The sequence below is a fragment of the Sturnira hondurensis genome, unplaced genomic scaffold, assembly GCF_014824575.4.
Source record: "Sturnira hondurensis isolate 20B ecotype Veracruz unplaced genomic scaffold, ASM1482457v3 Scaffold0007406, whole genome shotgun sequence".
Classification (NCBI taxonomy): domain Eukaryota; kingdom Metazoa; phylum Chordata; class Mammalia; order Chiroptera; family Phyllostomidae; genus Sturnira; species Sturnira hondurensis.
Window position 1 is genome coordinate 15,461,504 of NW_028080037.1, and position 15,169 is coordinate 15,476,672.

General features: G+C 37.0%; 1 protein-coding gene across 2 annotated transcripts in view; it reads right to left on the reverse strand.

Annotated features, from left to right (window-relative positions):
- Nucleotides 1-15,169, reverse strand: part of TTC28 (tetratricopeptide repeat domain 28) — a 583,146-nt gene that overhangs the window by 550,608 nt on the left and 17,369 nt on the right. For both annotated transcript variants that reach the window (XM_037052403.1, XM_037052402.1), the window contains exon 2: nt 1,288-1,566. In XM_037052403.1, coding sequence (XP_036908298.1) covers nt 1,288-1,566 — 279 coding nt within the window. The remainder of the gene's footprint in view (nt 1-1,287; nt 1,567-15,169) is intronic.

Sequence of the window (15,169 nt, forward strand, 5' to 3'; positions counted from 1 at the left end):
GCATGTGCAGGGCAGAGGGGAATAAAGAGGGGGAAATGGGAGAACTGTGATAACATAATCAATAAAATATATTAATAATTAATTAATTAATTAAAAGAAAAAATAAAATAGACATTTACCCAAAGCCATATGTCATTAATAGAAGGAAAAATATTGAACCTAGGCCTGTCCTTTGAAAACAGCATTTAAACTCCCAAATGTTGTCATATAATAATTTTCTAAAAGCAGATTTTGCTTCATTTATAATGATTATATTACTAAAGCAAAATATAACCAGAGTCATTGAGATAAAGAACAAACTGACAGTAACCAGAGGGGAGGGGAAGGGGGGATAACAGGAGAGAAAAGGGGAAGGGTCATCAAGGAACATGTATAAAAGACACAAGGACAAAGCCAAACGGGGTAGGATCGAGGGTGGCAGGTGGGGGTGGGCAGGCTGAAAATGGAGACAACTGTATTTGAAAAACAATTTTTTAAAAAGAAATCCTTTATGGAATTACAGAATACTAAACAATTTTTGAGGCAGCAGCAATACTGGAAATTCCACTGAGTGAGGCCGAAAAATACCTACTAAAGTTGAAGTATAAAATAAGATGACTGTGACATACCATTAAGACATTAAGAATCTTTTTTAAATCTCTAAGAAAGAGCCATTAACCTCTGTTAACCCAACAACCAAGAATGGGATCAAATAGTTTTGCATTCAATAAAAAATATCTCAAACACTTCAGTCACACCTTAAGAAATTGTTTCTAAAATAAACTGGGAATTAGGCAGTAAATGGGCACACTGAAAATAAAGTATATTTATAAAACAAAGATAACTCAATCCTTAAACCATTCAAGGGAATCCAGATAATTACAATGATTTATTAGAAAAGGAAATTTCTCTGGTCAAATACCTTTCTGAAAATAAGTAATGACAGGGAGTAATTAAATCAAAGGAGAGAAAAATGACTATCACATTCCATCTAAAACATCTGTGCAAAAATAAAGATGATGTCCAAAACCTATTAAATAACTAGAATGTATCCTATCAAGAAGCTGAATTAAAAAAAAGTTCAAATCTTAAACATACAGGAAAAGAATTAAAATTGGACATAGAAAGCATACTTCCAAAGCAGAAAAAAGGAAACCATTCACTAGTGTAACAACTCAACAAAGCCATTCTACATTTTGCCAAGGTACAGGCTATCAAAATATTTACATCTGCACTGAGGCAATAAAATTTTACATCAAAATTAAAAATCAGCACAAAAGATTCTGTGAAGGTAAATCAAATTTCTACCTTAGGCCATTTGGGATTGAGAAGTCGAGCTTTGATGGCATCATCCAGGGCCTTGTCATACTGCTGGATTTTCATATACGCTGCAGATCGATTGCTGTATAAGATGCAGTTCTGAGGGTCAACAGCCAGAGCTTCATTGTACAGAACAATAGCTGTGTGGAAATCTCCATCATGACAGGCCTGGTTACTCTGACGAACTTTCTCAACAAATTCAGCTTTGCTCAGCACTGGACCATCAGGACTTCTCTGGCCAACAGTCTTAGCGCCAAACAGAGGAATCTACAAACAAAGAAACTCTGTGAGACAAAGTTCTGGTAATCCAGAGGGGCTCCATGCCTGAACTCCAAGAGAACATAGACATTCTTCATGGTCTACTTTCATTACAGTTAACTTTTGTGCCCTAAAAGACAATAAACTTCCCACAAAGCAACCAACAATAGTGCCTGAGTGCAAATGTATATATGTACGTGTATGTACAGTTACAAACTTACATAGTAACATTTACATATGTATATATTTTTTATTGAGAGAAAGAATGAATGAATGTAAAAGGGTACTCGAGCTTTTCTTTGGCAATTTAAAGTTATACTAAAGGAAAGATTGAAATACATACCTATATAAACAATATTATCTCAACTATGTTAAGATGGTTTCACTTAAGAAAATAATGAAAAAAATTATCAAAATATGAACTATGCTAAGGTATCTTAAATGTAAGATTATGAATTATTCTCATTTTCTTAAAATGTTCTCTTATCCAAATATTAGGATAAGAGATATTAGGATATTCTCTTATCCAGACACAGGAAATGAGCATATGTTAGGTTTAAAACTAAAAATCAGCCCTGGCTCTTGTGGTTCAGTGGAATGAGTGCCTGCCTGCAGACCAAAAGGTTCCTGGTTCAATTCCCAATCAGGGCACATGCCTGGGTTGCAGGCCAGGTCCCCAGCAGGGGGAATGCAAGAGGCAACCACACATTGCTGTTTCTCTCCCTCTCTTTCTTCATCCTTTCCTCTCTCTCTCTAAAAGTAAGTTAAAATTTTTTAATAGATTTAAAAAAATAAATTTTAATGTATCAATGAATCATTTTTAAAGATTTTGGGGGAGCATGGAGCAGGGGGCGGGCAGGGTTGGGAATATAAGACAGAAAGCTGTACTTGAACAAGAATTAAATAAAAAAATTATAAAAAATAAATAAAGATTTTGTTTATTTTTTAGAGACATGGGAAGGGAGGGAGAAAAAAGGGAGAGAAACAGAAAAAGGCAAAAGGTTTGTGCATTCTGAAGAAAAACCAGAGTATGGGAGAGAAACACAGATGCAAGAGAGAAACATCAATCAGTTGCCTCTCATGCATGCCCCAGTCAGAAATCAAAACCACAACCCAGGCATGTGCCCCCACCAGGAATTGAACCCAGAGACCTTTTGCTATGAGGGACAATGCCCAACTAACTGAGCCACACCAGTCAAGGCAATGAATTTTTTTAGACAGGCAAATCTGTAACTCTAATTTGGCTACTACCATGGAATTCTAAGACAAACACCAGTTTTTGGAGATCACCAAAAAGGAAAAAAAAATCTGCTACAAATTATATCTTGGCAATTTAAGACCAGATTTTAATGTTGATTTTTCCAACTCACTAAGTTTTCTATGACTTTATAGCAGTGACCTTAGAACCAAAGAGAATGATTCAGTGAAATGTTATTCACTTTTAAAATATGAAAATTATGAACTGCACTATAGTCCCAACTGAAGTAACTTAAGAGAGCAATATCAAAAGAAATAGTTTGCAAGTCTAAGCAGGCTTGCCCTAACTGAAATTAAAACAAAAAGTGTAATTTTCTTCCTCACATCTTCCTTTAAGACTAAGTCCAGCCCTTCAGTTCCAAAGAGGGTAGATCTAATATGTAACACACTGACCTGTTCAAAAGTATCAGACTCCTCACACTGAGGCATTTGCATTAAAAAGAACAAATTCCACCGAGAGGAGAAAGGCAGAGCCAGTCTCCCATTTAGACAACCACTACTTTCCTCTGCTCACAGGAATATCATGTCCTAGATTTCCAGGACAATTTGAAACACTAAAATATCCTAGAAGTTTCAAATACCAAAGTCCAAGTTATATCCCTCAACTTCCTCATACTGAAAGAGGCTAACCAATAATGTATTCTCGTTAGTTACTGTTTTTTTATTATGATCATGCAACATTTTGCTTTCAAGTAAATAGACTTTGAAACATTTACCAAACAACCAGGATTTTCCTGAACAGTCTCAGTTTTTAATCATTTTATCCCCATCATCAAACCGATGCATAAGACACTGACAATGCCTAAGACTAAATTTCATTTCAGAAAATATAGTCATCATGACAATACTTAAGGGTAGTACTCTGGTAGACAGACAGACATGAGCAGATCAAGGACAATAGGCCAAGTACAGAAAGCCACCAGGGTGGAAAGCTACAGGTAAACCTGGGGAAACAAGGACCTTGCCCCCAGGGCAACCTTTTCTCCGTTAGCATATCCCTGGCTTACAGTTTAGACCCCCTGATCTTTGGTATTGCTGGTCCTGCACTTTGGACCCTCCTCTGACCTTTCCTCCCCAGGCATGTTGCTAGTCCTACTGGTCAGATCTCCCCTTACAGCGGAGCAAACAAGGGAGACAAAGGAGAACCCTTAAGCATTAGGCCTCCAGGACAATGAGGTTCTGACCCACATCAAATACATCTAGGTCTCAGTTGTATCTCAGCTCTGGACCCAGAAAAGCAGCAAAACCAGACAAGTGATGCCATGACTGACATCAGGACCAGGTGGATTGACTAATGACCCCCTCCCCTGGCACTGATCCATCAGCAGAGACCTCAACCCTGAAAGGACATACCTGCAAAGTTCTTGATATCTCCCCTGAGACATCCCCCTAAAATGCCAGCCATTAGGAGCCCTTAGGAGAAAGAACCCAGTCCACTCTCCCTTCCCTCCCTCCTGGGAGCAGGAGCTCCCCCTCCCCAGAGGCTGCCTGTGCCTTTCCCCTCACCCTCACCCTCCTTCCCCCAAACTGCCCCCTACCACCGGGTGCATTTCCTTTATCTTCCTCTCTCCCAAGCTCCAAGGGCCCTTCTTTTGCCTTCATAATGTTTCCCAGACCCATTTCTTCTACAGCTCACTTCTTCTACAACTATGACGTTCTAAATAAACCTTCTCTTATAGTTTGAGTCTTGGCGCTGAATTCTTTCCTAGCCAGAAATCAAGTACCAAGGGTGGTGAACCAAGGTCCAGTCTGACCCCACCAGTGGTCTAACACCTGCTGCCATTCTTGCCACCACCAACAGTACTAGCCATAAATAATAGAAAAATATCCATATTTGAAAATTCTGGGGTACAATTTAAAAGGCAATAACAGCCTTTAAAAGTAAAATCATTCGATTCATATGTAGCTTAAAAGTAAAAAAGACGTGATTCTAGTACTACGGCATTCCCTGTTTCTCGGAGTAGTAATTTTGGTTCAATGACAACATGGAAAAGAACCAAACTAAGAAAAGAAAGTGTCTACATTCTACTCCCTCCATTTATGGTAATATAAAGTAACATTTTCCAAAATATTATCCTCAGGATACTAAAATGAACAAGGTTAAGTTTCTGTTTCAGTGGAAGATTTCTCAGAGCTTTTACTGTGCACACTGTGAACCTAAGAGGGGAGACACAGTACGTAATGAGATCAAGAGACCTATGTGGGAGAATACCTAGCTGGACCAGAAACTGCTTGAAACGCACATGTAATAGGAATCCCAGAAGAAAAGGGAAGGGAATAGGGGCAATATTTGAATATTTTGTGACTAAGAATTTTCTGAAACTATGAATCGATGAAAGACAACAACTCATAGAAATTGAACCCATTGCTTTAAGAATTTCACCCAACCACAAGATACCACAAAGAAAACTACTCCTACACACATCATAGGCAATCTGCTAAAATCAAAAACAAAGAAAAATATTAAGGCAGACAAAGGAAAATAAGACACATTACCTTCAAAGAAGCTACAAACAGCTAACACAACAGAAATGATAGAAACTGAAATAGCAGCTAACCTAAAATTCTATACCCAAAGAAAATACTAAGATTATTGACTATATGCTAGGCTCCCTCATGGGCATGTAGATAAAATCTGTATATTGTAAATAATACAAGCTGCTCACCAAAAAAAGCACTGCCTCCGTCTGTGACAAGCAGACTCAAGTAGTTCATATCTTGTAAAGCGCTGTGCTTCTAGACCCGGAAAAAATCCTCCTAACCAAACCACAAGGGATCAGACCAGACCCCAACAGAGATCCTCTAAATCAAGGAGGACAAATCAGAAAGTAAAGAAATCAACCATGCAAAAAGATACGAAATTATGTATCTAGAGGAAACAAAATAAAGGCAGTAAGGGCCAGGCATGTTTGAAGAACTGCAAAGAAGCCAGTGTAGATGAGAATAGGGTAGAAAGGCATATAAGGTCACAGAGGTAACTATGGGGCCCAAACTGTTTAGACCTGCACTACCCAATAGAGTAGCCACCAGCCACATGCAGCTATTTAAATTTTTATTTTTCTTAATTAAATTTAAATAAGGATTCAGATGTGCTGTCCACATCACAAGCGCACGTGGTAGCTTGTGATGAACAAACTGCACAACGAAGATACAGCACATTTCTGTCTTCACAGGCAGTCCTATTGGACAGAGCTCGTCGAGAACTTCCTGGGCTAGCCTATCACACAGACACTTAGAGAACTATGAGTCTAAGAAAAAACTAGATACACCACAAGAGGTCATCAGCTCTCCACACAAAAGCAGAGCTGCCATTTGTCCTTAACAACAAATTTCCAGTCCTTAGGCCAGTTACGTGAACACTTCCCAAACTCTTCCTTAAAATTATCTTAATAGGCATCCTTGAAAAGGTATTCCATTTTCCAACAACTTGGAGAAAATTAGTATAAATAATTTGGGGTAAATTCCTCACTCACATGTTTAAAAATTTTATTTCTTAGATGTGAAACCTCTTTTAGCTGATTCCAGGAAAAGTTACCAATACTTTCAAATATTTTGGAGGAAAACAAGTTTGGTTACTATAAGCCTTCCTTAGAATCTTTAATTTGCCAACATATATAGTGAGTTTCCAGGAAAGAGATAGAATATATATAGTGTTTCCAAATAACAATAATTATAATTATACATAACTATAATTATAATTATTGAACACTTATGTGCCTGGAATTATTCTAAATGCTTTACATATGTTAACTCACTTAATCTTCACAAAACCCTATGAAGTAGAAACTATCATTTTCCCTGCTTTTAGATTAAAAAACGAGGCACAGAGAGGTTAAATAACTTGACTAACAGAAAAGGAAGGGTGTGAAAGGAATAAGCTAGTATGCAGTAGGGCTGGGATTCAAACCCGGGCCGTCTGGCTCTGGAGTCTGTGATCTTACCATTATATCATAACTCCCTCTCAGAATTATTTGAAAACATAATATTTTATTCACCTCCCAGAATACTAATTAAAATCTTACAGAACTTTGTTCCTACAATTCGGGAAATGCTAATAGACTACTTAGTACTTAGGCCTGTCTCTTTCTTGCAACCTGAACAAGACATGCTAGAACTATGTCCAAAATTACTTTTGCTCATTTAAAAATAATCCAGTTCCTAGTTTTTAGATTTTATAACCTGTTGAGGTTTGATTTGGTTTGTTTTGTTTTAAGAAAGGCTGGGCCAGTCAGCTCTAAACTGTATGCACTTGTTAAATGCCCTAGTTTCATGCCAGTGAACAATACACTACAAACCATTCAATAAAAACCCTGATTTTGAGATTTACTACAACATAAATCTGATACTCATAACTTTGTATTTCTATACTGTTCTATTCACCTGATGTGATTAAAGTCAATACCATTTTATTAGGTAAACAGTCAATTCCCTTCTTTTAAGGCTAATGTAGAAAAATGTTTGGCTTGTTCACTCATAACAACAGATATTCAGAATACACAAGGCCAAAACTAATTATTAAAATTTCAAGTCCAGCCAACTTACAAATACATGCAACTTAAGCATTTAACATTTACACATGAATAATTTATATTATGATATTCCACTAAATTTTTAAAACACTATTCTTCAGCAATCATGACAAACAGAAATTCCTGTGGCTTTTCTGATCTCTGAACCCTTTCACAATCTTCTTTTTGACAGGCATTTTGTGAAAGGTGAGCCAGGAAATAAAAACCACTCAGCAATCTTGTTCCTGTTAAAATATCCATTTATGTAAAGGTAAAACCATGATTCACATACAAATGTAAAATGAACACACGTTAAAGATTTTATTTAACCTATTAATGAGTGACCCAGTAAAATACTGCAACCAATTCAGAGGAGAATTCAAAGCACCACACATGAATTTCTACACTTGATGCAAACTTGCCTTTTTAGAGGAAGAGGAAAGTGAAATCAATTGTCCCTCAGCTTGGAAAGCGCAGTTGCATATCTACAGACAAGAATAATTTGCACTGCTTCCAGTATCTACAATGTACAGTGCTATAAAGTAGTTCAAAGACGCTGAAAGGTACAAACTTCTTAACATCAGAAAACCCAGAAGGCTACACTGCATTTCAGACAGCCTAGTTTTCCACTGAAGACACCCATAATCTTTTTCCAACTCCATTTCAAGTGTTTTACAACTTTCTCCAGTAGTCCCACCTCATATGCTACCTGATATCAAACTATACTTCAAAGCCATGGTAATCAAACCAGCATGATGGCCTGGCCATTGTGGCTCAGTTGGTTGGAGCATTGTCCCATACACTGAAGGGTCACAGGTTCAATTCTGGGTCAGGGCAGAGACCTGAGTTGCAGGTTTGTTCCCCAGTCAGGGTCCACACATACAATAAGGCAACCAATCAATGTTTCTCTCTCTCTCCCTCCCCCTCCATCCCCTTTCCCCCCTCCCCCCTCCCTTCCTCTCTCTCTAAAAGCAGTAGGGAAAAAATGGCATGGTACTGGCATAAAAATAGGCACACAGATCAATTAAATAGAATAGAACCCAGAAATAAACTCATGCCTATATGGTTAATTAATATTTGAGAAGGGAGGCAAGAACATACAATGAGGTAAAGACAGTTTATTCAATAAACGACGTGGGTAAAATTGAACAGATATGAAAAAAATGAAACTAGATCACCTTATTACAATATATACAATAATAAACTAAAAATGGATTACATATATATTAAGAGTATATATATATATATATATATATATATGATTAGCATAAAACTCCTAAAAGAAAACATAGGCAGTAAAATCTCAAACATTTCTCTTAGTAATATTTTTTCTGATATACCTCCTTGGGCAAGGGAAACAAAAGGAAAAAATAAACAAATGGAATTACATCGAACAAAAAAGTCCTTGCACAACAAAGGAAAACATCAACAAAATGAAAAGACAACTCACTAAATGGGAGAACACATTCTCCAATGATACATCTGATAGGGGTTAATACATAAAATGTATAAAGAACTCATATAATTCAACACCAAAAAACAAACAATCCAATTTAAAAATGAGTAAATGACCTGAATAGACACTTCTCCAAACAGGATATACAGATGGCCAATAGACATATGAAAAGATGTTCAATGTCACTAATCATCAGAGAAATGCAAATTAAAACCACAATGAGCTGTCACTTTACACCTGTCAGAAGGGTTATCATCAATAAAACAACAAACAATAAGTGCTGGCAAGAATGTGGGGAAAAGGGAACCTTTGGGCACTATTGGTGTAAATGCAAACTGGTGCAGCCCATATGAAAAACAGTATGGAGTTTTCTCAAAAAAATTAAAACGGAACAGCCTTATGACCCTGAAATTCCACTGCTGGATATATGCATCCAAAGAAACCTAAAACACTAATTCAAAAGAATATATGCACTCCTATGTTCATGGTAGAGTTCTTTACAATAGCCAAACTGTGAAAGCAACCCAAGTTTCCATCAATAGACAAGTGGATAAAAAAGTTGTGGTACACATATACAATGGAATATTACTCATCCATAAAAAGAATGAAATCTTACCATTGGCATGGATGGATAGAGGGTATTGTGCTAAGTGAAATAAGTCAGAAAAAGACAAATACCATATGATTTCACTCGCCTAAAGAACAATATAAACAAATAAATAAAACAGAAAGACAGACATACAGAGAACAGACTGATGGTTGCCAAAGAAGAGAGGGTTTGAAGGGCTGGGTGAAAAAGGTGAAGGGACTGAGAAGCACAGATTGGTGGTTACAAAATAGTCACGGAGATATAAAGTACATAACAGGGAATACAGCCAATAATGCTGTAATAACTATGTATGGTGCCAGTTGGTTACTAGGAATATCAAGGGGAACACTTTGTAAAGAATATGATTGTCTAACCACTATGCTGTGTACCTGAAACTAATACAAAAAATAGTCAATGTAAACTCTAGTGAAAAAAATTTTTATTGAAAAATAAAACTTTAAAAAACATAGCAGAGTAAAATATCTTCAGAACTTCATCTACTTCAAACCTGTTTCAAGAACAAAGAATATGCCCTGTCCAGTGTGGCTGGGTTGGCTGGGTACCATCCCACAAACCGAAGGGTTGCACGTTCAATTCCAGGGCAGGACACATGCCCGGGTTGCAGGTTCAGTCCCCCGTCAGGGCACCTACAAAAGGCAACCAACTGATGTTTCTGACTCATAACAATGTTTCTATTCCTCTCTTTCTCTCTCTCTACTCCTTTCTCTAAAATCAATAAGCATGTCCTCATGTGAGGATTAAAAAAAAGAATAAAAAGTAAGCTGAAAAATGAATATGTATTAAATACATATCTACATTATTTACCCTCACATGGAATTCAAATGAAGAATAAATATCTGGAACCCATTTTATTCTTACCAAGAAAAAAACTTCTCAGAAAACTATAATTATACCTCTATTTCACAAATATGGCTTAGGACTAAAGTTCTGAATCAAGAAACAACTTATAGTATTAATATGCTTTGTCTTTAGTTAATGTTTAATTTGCACTATAAAGACTGTTACCCTTCATCAATAAACAGGGAAGATATAAACAGGGACTGTCTTTATTTTATAATTCCTTTCATTTCAGAGATGCATGTAAAATATTAATCATTCCTTTACTATCTTAAAAACAGTTGTTTTTAGATAGTCTCATTTCATTTAATACTTTTCTTCATTATCCAATTTAATTCCCATGATTCGGTCAAGAAACATTTACCTCAGGGACTACACTAAGTATTAATTTTTTAAAGTTTTCTAATTTTATGGAGATCACAAGGAGGGTTAACAACAGGGGAGTGGGAGGAGGAGAAGGGGGAAAAGGTACAGAGAATAAATAGCATAGATGGTAGGTAGAAAATAGACAGGGGGGAGGGCAAGAATAATATAGGAAATGTAGAAGCTAAAGAACTTGTGACACATGGACATGAACTAAAGGGGGGAATGGGGGGAGGGGGTGTGCAGGGGGGAGGGGAATGAAGGGGGTAAATGGGACAACTGTAATCACATAATCAATAAAATATATTTTTTTAAGTTTTCTAACTTTATAATTAAAAATAAAATTGCTTACATTGTAGTTAATTGTATCTTTTAATTGATAATAAAATTCAAGAATAAACTTAGTATCAAATACTCATTCCTCTACTCTATCATCATTATAGAGACTCAAGTTCCGGAATACTACTGTGCCAACTAACCTTAAAACTCACAATAAAGAGTAGGTTTTAACAACATCCCCAGGGGAATTGCTTATATTCCTGTCCTGCATTAAGTCTAACATTTAGTAGCAAGTGATAGTCATACTTGACCCCTATTTGCTGATCATTCAAATCAAAGACAGTCTAGTCCAACAGTTAAGAATGTAGACTCCACAAGGTTCATGGCTGTACCATTTGCCAAAGGGTGTCCTTCCTTCTCTGTAGGAAAGGGCATGTGAAGCCATTTGGGGGAGCAGGAACCTGGGGGGAACCTTGGCGATGACACACACATAGGCAGCGCAAATGCACCAGGGAAACAGGACGAAGGGATATGCTTGCGCTGAGTACAACAGATGGAAACAGTGAGGTTTAGGAGGAGGCTGGTGGCCAGAAAATCGTGTGCTAGCTGCTGAGGGACCAAGTGGGTGGCAATGAACAGAAAATGAGGCCATTCGTGTGAAGAGCTCCAGGGCAAGGCCTCATCTAGCCTTTTGTTTTTCCCCTAAAGACTGTAAAAGGGGAAAAAAGCCACAAAAGCTTCACCAACTGGCTTTCCAAACGTATTTTGCATTAATTGGATGTGTTGTTTACAATGGCATCATCCATGTGACCAAGTTAACTTCAGAGTGATGGTTTCAGAAGGAATAATGTGATGGTCTAGAGAGAAAATAAGAAACTGAATAAATCCTTAAAAAAAAAGGATGTAGACTCCAGAACTAGACTGCTAAGTTAGAATTCAGAGCAAGTAAGCTTCCTAGCTGTGTGATCTTAAGTGAGTTTCTTACTAACCTCACTGTATCTCAGTTTCCTTATGTGTGAAAAAAGGATAACAACAGTACCTACCCCATAAGGCAATTGTGAGGAGTGAATGAGCTAATATTCATAAAGGACCTTAGAACAATGTCTAATACATAGTAAGCACAATATGTTAACTATAATAATTTGAAACCAACAGACTCTAAACTTATGCCACCCAAGTACTCTATAATTTACATAGAACTTTGAAATGTGCCTAATGAAAATTTTATTTTTTATAAAATATATTTGGAATTTATGGCCAATTTCCTGAACAATTTAAGTGGTTTCATGAATTTTTGTGGAGATTAGGAAGCAATTAATTTAAACAAAAGCATTATTTGACAGTGAAACAAATTTCAAAAACCCTGTTTCTACATAAGCTAAAATCACAGGATCCAAGACAACACTCCATACAAAACAGCACACAGAAAACAAAAGCAATTATGGCCATGTTTTTAGTACCTTATCAGGAAATTGTGCAATCCACTATAGTATATTTTTCCTAATGATAAGAAACAACACAGGGCCAAATGTTCAATAAAGGTGCCTGAATTCCAAATTCATATTAGTAACATGCATATCCTGAGAGGAGAAGGAGAATATACCAGTTAACTCCAAAATGAAAGGTATTATCCTACCCTAAATGCTTTTTAAATATATACTCTTCAATATCAAATTGTGCTAGGTAAATATCAGGCAACTAAGTTCCTAATACAGAATAGGTCACAGAAAAAGTCTTATGGAGTTGACAGTTTCCTCTGTTTTACATACAATTTGGCAAAGTAATCTCATAAACACAAAGATTAACATGCTTGCATTAAAAATGTTGTCATTTATGGACCTAATTATTTCAAAGAAAGTTCAGACATCTTAACACATTCACATGACTTCTGTTTTTAATCCTCACCCAAGGATGTGCTTTCTATTCATTTAGGAGGAACAGGAAAGAGAAACATCCATTGGTTGCCCCCATATACGCCCTGACCAGGGGAATCAAACCCTCAACCCAGGTGTGTATCCTGACCAGGAATCAAACCTACAACCCTTTTCATGTTCAGAATGGTGCTCCAATCAAATGAGCCTCCTGGCCAGGGCTCACGTGACATTTTTTCTAACTCACAGAAACTCCTTCATCCATCTAAATTTCTAGTGTTTTCTATATAAATGCTTAGTGAACATTTATTCTACTCTAAAAATCTTCACTATTTTCTAAAGTGTATCCAATTATTAGCAAAATGTTAATAATTATTAAAGTAATGAGAATAGAATGGCTTATTGTTAGATTCAATGTACTTTTCCATATACTTGAAGTGCTTATATATATACATTCTATTTTAACAATTACTTTTGAATTTAGTTTGTCACTCCACAAGACAGCCTTAGATGACAGGATCATCTCTAATGACTGGTATAATCTTGCTCATTTTACCATGTATTAGTGAACATTAAAATGGGGGTGGGGGAGTGAAGACTTTAGGACTCCTAATATCTATAAAGGCATTTTTAAATATTAGACATTTTTATTTTCTAATTTACTTGTATACACCACTAATGAGATATATTTCACATGCCATAAAATTCATCCATTTCATGTGTACAGTCCAATGTTTTTTATTTATTCAGTTTTATAACCACTATCACAAGTTTATTTCCATCACCCCCAAAAGAAGCCCCATGCCAAGTGGCAGTCACCCCGACTCCTGCTCTGGGAGCCCCTGGCAAATACCAATCCACCCTGGGTCTCCGTGGGTTTGCCTGTGAATATTTCACCTAAATGGAGTTTACAATGTATGATCTTTTATGACTAGTTTCTTTCATTCAGAATGATGTTTTCAAGGTTCGTCTACATTATATCATATATTGGTATTTCTTCCTTTTTATGGTTGAATAGTATTCCATATATTCTTATATATTACATTTTGTTTTTCCACTCAACAGTTAGCTGATTCATGTAAGGGTTGATTTCTCTTTTTTTTAAAGTTATTTATTTATCTTTAGAAGGGAAGGGAAGGAGAGAAATATCAATGTATGGTTGCTTCTATTGAGTCCCCCGCTGGGAACTGGCCTGCAACCCAGGCATGTGCCCTGACTGGGAATCGAACCACGATCATGTGGTTCGCAGGCCCGCACTCAATCCACTGAGCTACACCAACCAGGGCTGATTTCACTTTTTGGCTATTATAGATAATATTGCAATGAACATTCATATACAAGTGTTTGTGGAAACAAAAGCCTTTATTTCTCTCAGATACATACCCAGGAGCAGACTTACAGGGCCAGCCACACGGCAGCTCTACGTTTAGCATTCTGAAGAACTGCCAAACTTTGCAAAACGGCTGCATGATTTCGCATTCCCACCAGCAATGTATAAGGGCTCCAATTTCTCCATATCACCAGCAACACTTGCTATTGTCTTGTCTGTTACTTCAGCCATCCTAGTAGGTGTGAGGTAGTACCTTAGGGTTTTAATTTGCATTTCCCTAATGACTAGCGATGTATATACCTTTACATGTGTTTATTGCATCTGTATATATTCTTTGCTTTGATCTTTTTTTAATATATTTTATTGATTATACCATTACAGTTGTTCTATTCCCCCCTTCATTCCCCTCCACCCACACACTCCCTCCCCCACCATTCTCCCCCCTTAGTTTATAACCACGTGTCTCAAGTTCTTTGGATTCTATATTTCCCCCACTATTCTTGCCCTCCCCTTATCTATTTTCTACCTACCATCTATGCTATTTTCTGTGCCTTCTCCCCCTTTCTCCCCCTCCCACCCCCCTGTTTCTAACCCTCCATGTGTTCTTCATTTCTATGGTTCCACTCCTGATCTAGCTGTCCTCTTGGTTTGCTTTTGTTTTAGGTGTGGTTGTTAATAACTGTGTGTTTGCTGTCCTTTCACTGTTAATATTTTTCATCTTCTTTTTCTTAGATAAGTCCCTTTAGCATTTCATATAATAAGGGCTTGGTGATGATGAACTCCTTGAACTTGACCTTATCTGAGAAGCACTTTATCTGTCCTTCCATTCTAAATGAAAGTTTTGCTGGATAAAGCAATCTTGGCTGTAGGTCTTTGGATTTCATGACTTGGAATACTTCTTTCCAGCCCCTTCTTGCCTGGAAGGTCTCTTTTGAGAAATCTGCTGACAGTCTGATGGGTACTCCTTTGTAGGTGACTGTCCCCTTATCTCTTGCTGCTTCTAGGATTCTCTCCTTCATTTTGGTCTTGGCTAGTGTAATTATGATGTGCCTTGGTGTGTTCCTTCTTGGGTCCAACTTCTTTGGGACTCTCAGAGCTTCC